The sequence below is a fragment of the Parasteatoda tepidariorum genome, chromosome 9, assembly GCF_043381705.1.
Source record: "Parasteatoda tepidariorum isolate YZ-2023 chromosome 9, CAS_Ptep_4.0, whole genome shotgun sequence".
Lineage (NCBI taxonomy): Eukaryota > Metazoa > Arthropoda > Arachnida > Araneae > Theridiidae > Parasteatoda > Parasteatoda tepidariorum.
Genome location: NC_092212.1, coordinates 40,942,893 through 40,957,164, shown reverse-complemented (window position 1 = coordinate 40,957,164; position 14,272 = coordinate 40,942,893). Strand labels below are relative to the sequence as shown.

Below are 14,272 nucleotides of genomic sequence, written 5' to 3'. Positions count from 1 at the left end.
TTAAAAATTTTCTATGTTTTGATGATTTTAATTATGTTAGTGTCTTTATATCAGTAATAAATTGTTTTGTTCTTCTTTCTTTAGATTCAATGTAATTCCAATACTATCAGACATCTTAAGTGAATGTCCCAAGGAAAAAGTTACAAGAATAATATTGGCGACTTTGAGAGTAAGGGTTTTTATTTAAATATTGAAAAAAATTTCATAATAACATAATGTTTGTTTGTTAAAGTAATTTTATAATTGTGTGCAAAAGAAATATTCATGCAATTAATTCCAGTTATAAACTGAAATGAGCAAAAAGTAAAAATGACATTAAGGACACCAAACTTTACACCATTTTTCTAGTTAAACAAGGTGTTTTAAAAAATGTATCCCAAACTGTTACATTAAGATTAATTTCATAATATCAAGGCATGAATTTAATAAGCTGTGCCATATATCTACAACCAAATTAGCTGTGGTTATGATATTTAAAGTTTTTATAATTCAAAATTTTATTTGAATGTTTTAATTTCATTATACTCATTCAAAATACTTTAATAAGTTAAGCTATAAGTCTATAATCTTATTAATTTTGAATATGATGATCTTCAAATTGTTGTAGTATATAATTCAATCTGAAATATTTTCATTATCTTAATTATAATATTGATTTATATTTATAATATTGATTTATATTGATTATAATATTTCTTTATTTCATGATCTTTTAATATTATAACTCTTGACTTCATTTAAAATTAATTCACAATCATTGCTGTTTAGTTTTGTAAAATATGCTATATTTAGCTTTATTTGTCCAGGTGGTAAATAATTTTTGTTATATGACCAAGTCTCAAGCAGAATAAATCCACATATATATATATATTCTTATTATTTATATCATAGCTTGCTTCATTAATTTAAGTTTAGAATTTTTCTGGATTATAAGTACTATATTTAAAGGTAGACTTTCTGCTTAAAATAAGATTATTTTAGCTTTCTTCAAATTTTGATGAAAATCACCAAGGTGACTAATAAAGCAACAACAACAACAAAAAATAATGAATTAATAAATAAAGTAGTAATAAAAAAAACATCCCCAAATGAAGAGGGAGGAAAATTAATTGAAAAATTATTTACCCCAATGGCTGTGTCATAAAAAAAGAATCTATAAAGTTTATAATAATGCTATCATTTTATAGTAACATGTTGAAGGGTGTAAGTTTGCCCATAGCATTTAATTTTGATAATATTTATTTTTTGTTAATAATAATGCTCTGCATTTACTTGATCTATGCTGAATACTTTCTTGTTAATACTTTGTTAATATTTCATGTGAACTTCTGATCAAAGAATGAAACAGATTAACACAAATTCAGAAAAAGACAAAATAAGTAAATAACATTTAAAATTATAAATCAAAATAGCAAAGGAGCTAAAACCAAATTCGTTTTGTTTTAATTTAAAAAGTCAGAAATACATAGAATATTTTAAGATAGGGGAGAGGGGGGCACATGTGAACATGGTATGTTTTACCAATATGATTTGAAATAAAAAATCTTGAAAAATTTTCAATTGATGGCAGTACTAGTCCTACCTCTCTGCAAAACTTTCAGAACAATGAGACATTTAGTTGTTCCATTCTGACAATTTCTTTGTATGAGCTGGTGTTGTATATATTATTATCACTCGCTTCTTCAAGTGAAAACATAGTATAAATCAACAAATAAACTAAAATTAACTATTGCAGACCATTGTCTGAACATTCAGTTAAGTTTATGACAATTATTCTTTTTTTTTTTACTCAATTAAAATTTCCTTATTTTTCAAATTAGCTTTAAGAAGGATGATGGGGCACTTGTGAACAAAATATCTGGGGCAGATATGAACAGTTCACATGTGCCCCTACATAGTATTAAGATTATTATCCTCATGATATTTTAAGTTTAAAAAATATGTATGCATTTAAAATTATTATTATTTAATTTTCCATAATTAATTTATTAGTTTTTTAAAAAATTTTTTTTATTTTTATTAAATGGTTGATTGCGCATTCTAACTGATACACTTGATAAAGCTATAAATGAAAAGATAGAGAAAATGAAAAAAAAGCATAAAAGAGTATTAGGGAAGAAAGAAAAAGGCCCATTACAACTCCTGAGGAACATGAAGTTGCGAAAAACCCAACAGCGGAAAAATTATTGTACAGCTGAAAAATTATTTTCTTATTGACAGTACTGTTGTACAATTTAAATTCACATAGTAAGCTACAACCCCTTCAGTATAATGCGTATCTCTATCTGTTATATTGAAGATTTTTTTCTTTGAAATATGATGATTGCTTTGTGTTTTTAATCTTGTTCAGATGTGCCCCCCAATAGGGGCACATGTGAACAATTGAAGTCATTTTTCTAAAATATCATAAAGTAAAGAAATATTTTATTGAAAAATCTCGAAAAATTCCATAAGACAAAGAAAAGACTATTTAAACGTATGGACTTCTTTACTGTGAGAAATGGATGATATTTTTTGAAAACTGAAGAAATAAAAAAAATTGTTAACATGTGCCCCCCTCTCCCCTACTTAAAAAGCGTTAATCTAGAGACAATGTTGTTTATCATTTTTCTCTACGGATTAAAAATAGCCACATTAATAATTTTTAATAAATATGCAATTAAAAACAAGATGTTCAGGTGTGTTACAGTTTCATTTTGGCATGTATTTCATATGCTAACATGCCCATCAAGATATGTAAACATTTTGAGACTTTTCAAGCCTAGTATTTTCCTGAGAAAAAAAGAAACATCAATGAAATGATCTTTCTATCTTTAAAAACATTTTCCGGATTTGTAGTAGCTTTGTTAATTAAAATCACTAAATTCGAACAATTTTTTAAGGATCAATTGCTGTTCTTCTTTAATATCCAATTTAATTTATATTTCTAGAATTTAATTGAAAAACCTGAAGAGAGTAGCATTAGCCGAGACCATGCAATTGCTATGGTTCAATGCAAAGTTTTAAAACAGCTTGATATACTACAAAGTAGAAGATTTGATGACCCAGATGTAAATGAAGATCTCGAATTCTTAAATGAAAAGCTCCAGGCTAGTGTACAAGACCTTAGGTAATTTAAAAAAAATTTATTTTAATCTTTACTTGAATTTGAGAGTTTTTATATTTCCATGTTCAAATTAATAATTATGTCTTTATTGTTTATTCTTCAAACACTTTTTGCATTTTGTCAATTTGTTTGTAATCTTTGTTAATATATTTCTATAATCATTTTTGAAGGAATTAAAATTTTCATGTGAATTTCATAAACTGTATTGCACGTAAAAGGTGATTTTCTTTTAAAATTTTATGAATAAAAAGTTGAGTGTGGTTTTGCAATTTTTTTTTTCTTATGATGTATGGTGAAATTGTAATTTATTATTTCAATAGTTAACAAAAAATTTAAGTTATAAAAATAACTATAGTTTGGAAAATCATCTTAAGATGATAATGTTAATAGTAGGATTAATAGAACAAAAATCTTTTTTTCTTTCTTTTTTTTTCCACTCTCTCTCTCTCTCTCTCTCTATTTTTACTTTACCCTAACTTAACTCAGAAAAAATTTTATTACAGTGAAATGGAATATTTAATTGCTAGTTGCATTTAAAATAGATATTTTCCAGCTGACCTTAGCCATTGTTTACCTCACTGTTATTTGGTATATTTTCAGTGCAAGTTTAATTGGCTGTGTTTTTTGAGCATGGTAAATCAATTTAGTTCTTTTTACATTCAAAAAAATTAGAAATTGGAAAAAAATTTTTTAAAGAAATATTCTTTGTTACAAATATGCCCCATTTTTAAATGTGTTCAATTTTAGGCATCAAAATAAATAATAAATAGATAGATAAACAAAAAGGGAAAACAAAGTAGAAACTTAACTAAATATATAAAAATTCTTAAGTGTCACACTTAGACACTTAGAACACTGAAGTCGAGCATCGTTGGTTGCATTCAGTGATTGGATAGATGACCACTGTGATCATCTTGCACAGGAACCAAGGGTGTGCAGCATCAGTCTTCTGTAAAATGTTCGACTTTGCCTGCAGGCTATCAAAATTGTAATGGCATGTCTTTTGGATCATCCTCAAGAATGTTTCCCAGACCGTCGTCAGTAGCCCATTGTGCAACTCCAGTGCAACGTAAATAAACTACTGCTACTAAAATTTCTTGATTATTTAAGTTTTTTGTTGTAATCATTAGTTAGTACTTTAAAAGGGATCATTCATTAAATATGTTTGATAATTTATTTTTTGATAAACTACAATTATATTTTCTTAAACTGACATGCTGTAATTGACATTTATAAAAAAAATATATGTTATGTTGTAGCTAAATAAGTTATATTGTAGCTAAAAAATATGTTATATTGTAGCTAAATATTATATTGTAGCTAAAAAAATGTATATATATTATNTATATATATATTGTAGCTCTTTTGATGAATATTCTACTGAAGTCAAATCTGGTCGATTAGAATGGAGTCCAGTCCATAATTCTGAAAAGTTCTGGAGAGAAAATACACCTCGATTGAATGAGAAGAATTATGAATTACTGAAGTATATTACATTTTTAAATTTTACCCCTATGTCCAAATATTTTTTATTTGTTGAATTAAATTTCTTTTCTAAACTAAACCTAGTGATATATTTTTAACATTTATATTAAAATTTATGCAGAATTATATGTAATCTCACGTATGTTTTGTTATAATCAACGTTATTTGTTTTCATTTACTCTTTACTTTATTCTTTAGTAATAATTGTGGCTTATTATTACAGAGAAAATTATAACATTAAAAGCAGAGAAACAAACTAATGCAATTTTCATGTAGTTCATATTATTCTTTCTCATGATACGATAAAGCTTAAAATATTTTCTTATAAAAAAATAAAAAAAAGTTTTACAGTTCATATAATTTTTTTTAATTGCAAAAGGGAAATGATAAGTTTTTGAAAATAATTATATTTGAAAGTTAAGAATCCAACTACATTGAAAAAAGGTGTTGCTTGTCTGAACTTAAAGTATGACCTGCATAAATTAATTAGCATGTTTAAGATTAGGTACTTGAACCATTACGATTGCATCTTAGTATATTATGTCAAAGGTTATGCATGGTGCATAGCCTTTTTGAAAAGTGCCTAAAGGTGCTTATTTTCGATTTTCGTGTTTAAAAGCCCTCAAAGGTGTTTTTTATGGAGTGTTTTAAAATGTGCTTAATTTTCCCTTTTTGAAAAGAATTTTTTCTTCTTTACTATGTCGATTTTCATTGCATATTATGCAAAAGCGTGGTTTTCACATTGTTCTATTCGATCACAATCAACCGTCGGTCAGTAACATATGATAGTGCCAATTATGTTTTATATATGATGAAATACTTGGGAGTCTGCATGTGCATCTACTGAACTGGATTTGGTGAGATTCTTGCACTATCATGTTTCGACTCTGCCGCATTTTACAAGATATTCTCAATTCCAGGTTTCATTTTCCACCCTCTGAAATCGAACCAAAAATCTCTCGATCTTTTTATGGCAGCTAATATAATCAAGAAAAGACTTCGTCAGAAACTAGTTATTTTATCGGGATTATGTAAAGTCTTTGAAAAATATTTTGCTTTTTGTCCGAAACTAGTTATTTTATCGGGATTATGTAAAGTCTTTGAAAAATATTTTGCTTTTTGTTAATGTATATAGCTCTTAAAATTTTTTTGAGTGCTTAAAAAGTACTTTAAAGGTGCTTATTTTTTGTTGAGAGATTTGGCTACACACCCTGTTATTGATCTGATTTTGTCTTGTAAGTTTAGGATTTTTCAATTATGTTTTATTATTTTCTTGATAAAGATTTTTTTCAACTTGTATTAATTTATTTTTTAACTAGAATTCTAATCTACCTCCTTCAATCAAGTAAGGATCCTCTTGTGTTAAGCGTTGCAGCTCATGATATTGGGGAATATGTGAGACACTATCCACGAGGAAAACAGTAAGTTCACCGTTTCAATTTTAAGCAGTATGCTTTTAATTTTTCAATAATTATTATGATCCATGGCATCAAATTTAATATTTATTAAACAAGAGGTATACAACATACAACCTAAGATCTGTGAGTCAAAACAAGTCTCAAAGCCTTTTAACTTTCCCCCAGAATTGTCTTGAATGTATGAATAAATGTCTTGAATGAATGTCCGAATGAATGTCTTGAATAAAAAAAAAAGGTAGAATTTATATTTTCAGGTATGCTCGATTTCAGTAAGTTATTGATTAAACTTGCAGCCTTTTTCAAAGTATGTGACCATTTGTTACAAAAGTTCTGTTTATGCAATGGTATCAGTGTTTGCAAATGAAATATAGTTACTTAAGAATTTGCACAAATATTGAAAATCAATAAGATAAATAAACGAAATAACAATTTTGAAATTCCAACAACAATTCATTCTAATTTGATAACATTTATCTATTACTCTGTTAGACGTAAATTCTGTTTCCTGAATAACAGTGAGAGTTAACTTTCAGGATGAATGCAAATTTAAGTTACCCTTTTTCTTTGTATTCCTATATATTTTCTATAATTTGTTTTATAATTTGATAAGTATGTTTGTCAAATTTATATTTTTATTGGCGGCACCAAAGCAAAAGATAAATTAGACATTTGTAACTCATTCATATTACTTTCAAACAAAATCTAAATCTTACTTGCATTCTTGTTTTGCAGATTTATGTTAATGTTAAAGATTAATTATACATTTATCACTCATTCATGTTACTTTCAAACAAAATCTAACTATTCCCTGCATTCTTGTAAAATTGGTAACGTCTCCCTAATAATATGAAGTTTATTTTACTTTTATTGATGTAAAGTAAAATATAAATTTCTTCTAAATTATTACAAAAATGCATAAATGATAATTTAAATTTTTTTTATAATTTAATAAAATAAATATTTTTTTATAAATATTTTTAGCATTATTGAAGGTCTTGGTGGTAAACAGGAAGTAATGCACCTTTTATCACACGATGACCCGAATGTCCGATATCAAGCACTTTTATGTGTTCAAAAACTTATGGTTCACAATTGGTAAGCATGTTTGGAATCATCATAAAGTTTCAAAAGTCTATCTAAAATCTCTAATTGTGTGTTTATAATTTTAAAAAATTAATACATTTTTCACTTCTTAAATGCTTTATGTGTTTTTCCTTTTGTTTAATATGTTTTGCTCCAGTGTTGAATTATAAACAGATTTTATACCAGTGCAGATTTTTAAGCTAAGATTTTGCTTCAGCTGCTAAATTTGAGCACAGATTTTACTTCACCTACAAATATTTAATACGTATTTTGCGCCAGCATACAATTTTAAATTTTTAATAGATTAAGTTTCTAAAAAATTGCTGTTTGCTTTATATTGGTACAAAGGTCTTTTGCATAGCTTATACCCTGCCTTTTAGTTATTTTTTTTGTACTGTGTTGTAGCTTTTTTTGTAGATTTATACGTAGTTTTCTTTCTAATGTATTTGTTATATGTATACTAGAGCTCACTAAAATCTCAAGTTTTTTATTATACCTAATTTCAGAATTTTTTTTTGTGAGAATAAGTGTTAATGAACTGATTAAAAAATGAGCTGTACTTGAAATTATTTTTCATTGTTCACATACAATTATATATTATTAGTCGTAAACTCAGAATAGGTCGGCTATTCACCGCCAGTGACAAAGTAAAATATATTTATTTTAAAAAAATACATTAGAAGTTAAACGCTTCTTGAAATTAAACTTCTGTGAAATGATGTGTTTAAAATCTGAAACAAAAAAGCATTATTATTTCAAGAAATTTGTCAAAGAAATTTGCATCAAAGAAATTTGTTAAGAAGATTCTTTTTATTTTGTGTTAGTTTCTTTCAGTCAGTGGCCATAGGTTATCATCCCTCCCTTAAAGGGTTAAAGAAGTTATGCATTTGATCAGAATTTACTATATAGATCAGGGGTTTCTGATTAAGGGGAGGATGAAATTAGTTTAACATTTAAAGAAGAATTTACATTATGCTATCTTGAACTCCATAATGACGAAGTAAGTTTAGATCTAAACCCATGTAGTTTTGATTGAAATTTTTTTTAATATTTTGCTAGGTGAGATTCTTTGGCTGCTGAAAAATGATCCCTGAGCAAAAGATATGTTTTATTTTAATTTTAAAACTGTCGTTGAATAGCCAACCCAATTTTTTTGACTTACGACTACTAATGTTCAGCTCCCTAGCCTTGTAATTTTGAACTCAATCCAGAAGGCAAGGGAGCTAGCTCCTGGATTAAAAGCATTAGAAGAAATTTGCCTATGTGGAAGACGTTTTGATGAAACTATCCCACATTTGCGTTGCACGGTGAGGAAAACCTCCCACCGTTATCCTAACGGCAAGGGAACTCTAACCCGTGATTCGTCTACCACTGATGATATTTTTACTGCAGCACTGTGGTCAGTGCGACCCGGGTGCGGAATTCATATCAACCAGCCGTCGCTGGTATTCGAACCCAGTTCACCTCATTTTAAGCCACCACGGCTCAAAATATATATTTAAGGGGAGATCAGTCTCAGAATTTCGTTTTAATTTTAATCTTAACTGTATAATTTTTTTCATGAATGCCATTAAAAGTTATGAGAGCATTGTTTTAAGTTATTGTCAACTTATCTTCAGAAATAGGTTTTCTCAATTAGGTTATAAATGAAAATGATTTAAAGAAATAGGTCGAAAAATAGAGGTCACTAAAAATACATTGGTTTTCTGTACTAGTATTTTCATTACGGTCTCAGAATTTCTTCTTTATTTTGGTCTTAATTGTATTATATTTTTTCACAAATTATCAGAGCATGGTTTGGCATTTTTGTCAACTTACTTTTGCAAATAGGGCTTCTCAATTAGGTAACAAATGGTTAAGGTTAATGGTACTTCTATTTATCATGGTGTGTAGCATTTTCATAAAGTGCTTAAAGGTGCTTCTTTTCGTTTTTTAGATGCTGTTAAAGGTGCTTTTTTCAGTGGAGTTTTTTTAAAAATGCTTAATATTCCCTTTTCAAAAATGAGATTTGTTTTTCTTTATCATGTCGGTTTTCGCCAAGTATTATGCCGAAGCCTGGTTTTTACATTGTTCTATTCACCGTTTTCACAATCCATTTTGACGTACCGTCGGTCCAGAGCTTATGACAGCCCCAATCATTTTACTTGTTTGATGAAATATTTGCAAATCCGCATGTGCCTCTACTGAGCTTAGTTTGGTGAGATTCTTGTACTCTTATGTGCAACTCTGCTAGATTTTGCATGATATTCTCAATGTCAGTCTTCATTTTCCCCCCTCTGAAATTGAACCGAGTCTTTTTATGGTACCTAGTATAATCAAGAAAAAAGTTCTTTGTCAGAAACTTATTTTATCATGATCATGTAAAGTGTATGAAAATTACTTTGCATTTTATTAATGCATATAGAGCTTAAATTTTTTTTTAATGCTTAAAAAGTACTAAAAAGGTGCTTATTTTTTGTTGAAAAATTTGGCTACGGCCCTGACTTATTGATTTATTTCTATTTCTTGTGTTTAAATTAGTAGTTTGTTAAAATTAATGGAAAAAACTATGAACGCATTGGTTTATTGAAGAACATGGTATCAAAAAATTAAAAACTGAAAAAATATTGTGTAACTAACTATGTTTTATGTTTTTTAAAGGATGGAATTAACTTCTAGCGATAGTGAAAAGATTGAGAAAAACTGCTATACATTTTATAAATGAGCTCTAGTGTATTGCTTTATTTCACTCTTAATTAGTTACTGAAATGTACTTGTAGTTGGCTTTAATTTTTTACCCTTTCTATGCTTATTTCTTCTACCACCCAATTATTGTTTTGCATGTTACCTGCTTGTGTGAATTCTATTATCTTTAGCCTATGTATTCATATTTTTTACCCTATAGGAATAGTTTATGCTTAAAGTGTAGTGGCGTTAACATAAAATCATCAAACAGCGCTTCAAAATTCACTCTAGGGAAACAATGTATGTGTAAATCAGATTTTAGCAGTAGCTAGTACACTATTAGAATATGTGGATCTAAATGCTTAAGGTAGGTCAAGTTATTTTTGTTTCACTGCACTGGGCTTTATGTTCTTGATGAGCTTTGTGTCTATCTGCTTTTCTTCTTAAGTTTCAAAATTATTATAATATTATTTTTGTTATAATAGTGGCTAATATAATTTAATTAATTATCCCTATTAATTTAATTAATTAAATTATTATTATTAGCGTAGTTTAATTAATAATAATTTAATATAATTTTGTTATAATATTTTGTTATAATTATTCAAGTGTGTAGAAAAAGTATTAAGTGTGATCGATTAAATTGTGTGAATGTTACGTAAGTATTTAAAGCAAAGCATTACATGAAAATTACCACTGGAGGTTTTTTCATGTAATGCTTTGCTTTAAATACTTACGCTAGATCGCTAAATTTTGCAGTTGCCATTATTTTAAGATAATTTCATTTTAGAAATTTTGCTGAAATTATATGATGCTTTATTTTGGTATGTAACTGCCATGAATTTGTGCCCATTTCATTCTAGTAATTTAGCTTCAATTATAATGCTTTGTTTTATCAAAATAAAAATATAATAGAAAAAGGATAAATAATGTTAAAAAGAAAATTGAAGTGTTGAAGAAAAAAATGTTTAAACTTTTATATGTACCTACTTTTTAAAGAAGTAAAAATTAGAAATTAAATATAGCTACAATGTTCTTGACTTTTTAACCAGTGTTTTGCAGCATTAATGTAGAAATGAACAAATATTCAAAACAGAAAAACTGTGATCTTAATTAATATGATAATAGCTATAACTATTAATATTATATTACAATAGCCAATTATTATCTTTAAAATGATTTTTTTAATATTTTTTCAAAAATGTTGATGTAAATTGTATATAATGATGTTTTAGTATTACCAGTAATAGAAATATAATGTGTGTTCTTATATAATGTTTTTTCAAAAATTAATGTATAGAAATAGAAAATTTTAATTTTCTCAATTGAAAACAATTTCTTCTCTTTTAAAAATAGTACGAAAAAGTATTGTGAAGGATTACTAGATCAAGCAATATCTGAAAATAAAAGCTCTAGTAATATTTTTTGTCTGCCCTGAGCTCTGTTTTGATAAAATATGATATCGATTACGTCATAATGCATTCACTTATTTACAACTAGTTGTGTCAGGTTCCAGCTGGTTTGCCATCATGAACTTACTGCACTGCGATTTCATATTGATCCTAATACCTTTGGCAATATTTCTATGAATTTATGGTATTACATATTTGACAGGAATCACAGTTGTGTAAGAAAAATGTTTCAACATTTGGAAGCAGTGAAAATAAAAATGACAACACCGTCAGTTGGTCAAATCTCCATAACTCAAAAAGTTTATGATATTGTTACATAAACAAGAACTTTTTCATATCAACCTTATAATGTACATTGAGAATTTATTTTAAACTCTTTGTATGTATTTTACTGCATTTATACAATTTTATGTATATTCAGGGTGCATAGCGGTTTTAAAAGCGGTTTCAGGGTGCATAGCGGTTTCTTTTATTCAGGGTTTGTAAAAACAGTTTAATTTTCTCTCTTTTAAAAAAAGAGACTTTTTCTTTGCTGTATCGATTGCAGTTCTAAATTACGAAAAAATGCATGATTTTCACAATTTTCTCCGCAATATTTATCAGAAACTAGATCTCGTATCGTGATTATATAAAGGTTTCGAAAATGTTTTTGAATTTTCTTGATTTTATGTTTCTAAATTAAGAACTTTAAACGATAGAAAAAAATTATTTTTATTACTGCACAGATCCTAATTATGATTCTTTTTTGTTTTGTTTTGAAAGGTGATTAAAAATATTTTTTGAGTGCTTAAGAAGTGCTTATTTTTTATTGTTTTTCAATACGCAGTCTGATATTTGTAATCACTAGAGCCCGGATTTTGATGACCTGAAAAATCTCAATTAATGCCCTTAAAAAGTGTAAAAAATGCCCTTATGAACTGCAAAATATGCCCTTAAAAGTGCAAAAAATGCCCTTGAAATGCGAAAATTGCGCTAAAAATGCCTTATGACATGACTTAAATAGAAGTAAAAATATTGAACTAAAACAATGTTTTACTCTTCAAAATTATTATGAGTCGTTTCAAAAAATATAAAGCAATGCAATACTTGTTCTACGTTCATTAAAGTTTGACAAATATGTTTTATATCCAAAAATAACAAAAAAAAGGAAAATATATTGACTCCAAAACATTTTCATTTTGTATAGAAACTTAAATGAATATAACAACTTCCATCTCATAATATTACTAAATATCAGAATTACAGTGGATTATTAAATTTTTTTTTAATATTTTGAAATGTAAACGAGCGTCTCTTGTCTGAAAGCAAATTTTTATACCAGGAGAAGCTTCTTTCAACGTCTACTGATGTTATTGGTGCGTACTTGAAAAGGACGGTCACACTTACTGACAATTCTTCTTCAATTTGAAAAGATGTTGCTTCACCTGTTAATATCCTAGAAATTTTCTTCATTGTTTGGAAGCCAGTGTAATAATAAAAAATTATAAAAAATAATAAAAATTAGAAAAATTTAACAAAAAATTTAAAAAATGCTTTAAAATGCAAAATACGCCCCAAAATTTTAAAGAAAATGCCCTATAAATCTCAAAAAATGCTCTAAAGGACAAAAAATGTCCAAAAATGCAAAAAAATGCAAATGTCATCAAAATCCGGGCCTTAGTAATCACTATCTTGAACTCTTCTTATATAAATATTCAAACAACAGAATTATCTTGTATTAATGTCAATGTTGATTTATAATTATTTTTTAATAATTTTTAGGGAGTACTTAGGCCGACAACTGGAGAAACCTGAGAGTCAGTCTATACCTGCAAAGGGATAAAGTTTAAAGTTTAACGGAAACACTTAAGCTTTCATATGGTGACTTTCCTCATATAAAAGAAACAACTATGTCATATGTAGTCAAGATTCAGAAAGTGATTGTTTTATGGACTTTAAATGTTTATTCTCTGTGAAGGTGGTGAGTAATTGGCTGTAAGTTACATTCCAAAGCTAATTAGTATGATTGTAAGGCTGTTGCTAACTTTTTGGTGTGAAAATATTTATTTATCATTTTGTTCCTATTGTTAATAAATGTATTATTTATAAGGAAAATTAATTATTGATGTTCAGAAATTTGTTATGTGTGTTTCATCTGTTGTAATTATGTTTGAATCTTTTAAGTCTAATGTATTATCTTTTAAAATCATCAATATCTGTTTATTTTTTCAGTATAATTTTTTTTTTAAATTGTGAAAAAATAGAGTCCAATATTTTATTAATTAAATGTTTACATTTCAACAAAAATCTATTTATAAATTTTCCCCATATTGCACAAATGTTTAATAAAATGTTTTAATGAAATTATAATAATTTAAATCTAGTAATTTTGAATTTGGATAATTTATAATGTCTTATGAACAACAATTTGTTAACTGAATTGTTATTGGTAGGCTTCTTCTATTAATAGTGTACAATTTGTAAAAAAAGAAATGATCTTTTATTTTTGGCTGTTGTAGACATCTTTATTCAAGATAATAAAAATAAATTGGAAAATGTTCTCCTTGTCTGTTTTAATTAATTTTACAATTCATTTATGAAATCATATTCTATAGAAATGTAATATTTTGATGAAGTTCAGTAGTCTCATAAGCCCACTACAGCACCTGTAATTTGTCCATCCATCTGTTTATAATTTCAGAAAAAAAGAAAGAAATAGGGCTTTGTATATATAAATGTGGGTAATAGTTAAGGTTAGTATAGGATCAAGAAGAGAGTCCAACATTGGGTAGGGGGCTATTTTCTCTTATGTGCCATTTTTTCATCTTGAAGACTGAAATCAGTCTTGAGATAGGATTCAGTCCCCCATTTAATATGTATTCCCATTTTTTTAAAAAAAAAAAAAAAAAAAAAACTTTGGTTTTGGTCCTTCTCGCTCCTGTGAAAATGACGGGGTGAGGTTTCGCCCTCTATTTCTCGCTCCCGTGAAATTTCCGGGATGGATTGTTCATTAGTAACGCACCAATAAGAATAAAACTAATTAGTTTCTTTTGCCTGGAAAACATTTTATTTCTCATTTTACAAGCCAGATGGCAGTACCAGGATATTTTTAAGGTAATTGTGGA

The 14,272-nt window shown here is 27.3% G+C and overlaps 1 protein-coding gene across 4 annotated transcripts in view; it reads left to right on the top strand.

Annotated features, from left to right (window-relative positions):
* The window catches only part of LOC107452824 (V-type proton ATPase subunit VhaSFD), a 34,933-nt gene extending 21,226 nt beyond the window's left edge, over positions 1-13,707 (top strand). For 2 of the 4 annotated variants that reach the window (XM_016069422.4, XM_016069421.4), the window contains exons 8-14: positions 85-169; positions 2,931-3,109; positions 4,467-4,592; positions 5,911-6,012; positions 6,991-7,104; positions 9,977-10,123; positions 12,930-13,707. In XM_016069422.4, coding sequence (XP_015924908.1) covers positions 85-169; positions 2,931-3,109; positions 4,467-4,592; positions 5,911-6,012; positions 6,991-7,104; positions 9,977-10,088 — 718 coding nt within the window. In that variant the 3' untranslated portion in view covers positions 10,089-10,123; positions 12,930-13,707. The remainder of the gene's footprint in view (positions 1-84; positions 170-2,930; positions 3,110-4,466; positions 4,593-5,910; positions 6,013-6,990; positions 7,105-9,976; positions 10,124-12,929) is intronic. The other 2 variants (XM_071185193.1, XM_016069423.4) reach the window with 1 other exon arrangement.
* The last annotated feature ends 565 nt before the right edge of the window (positions 13,708-14,272 follow it).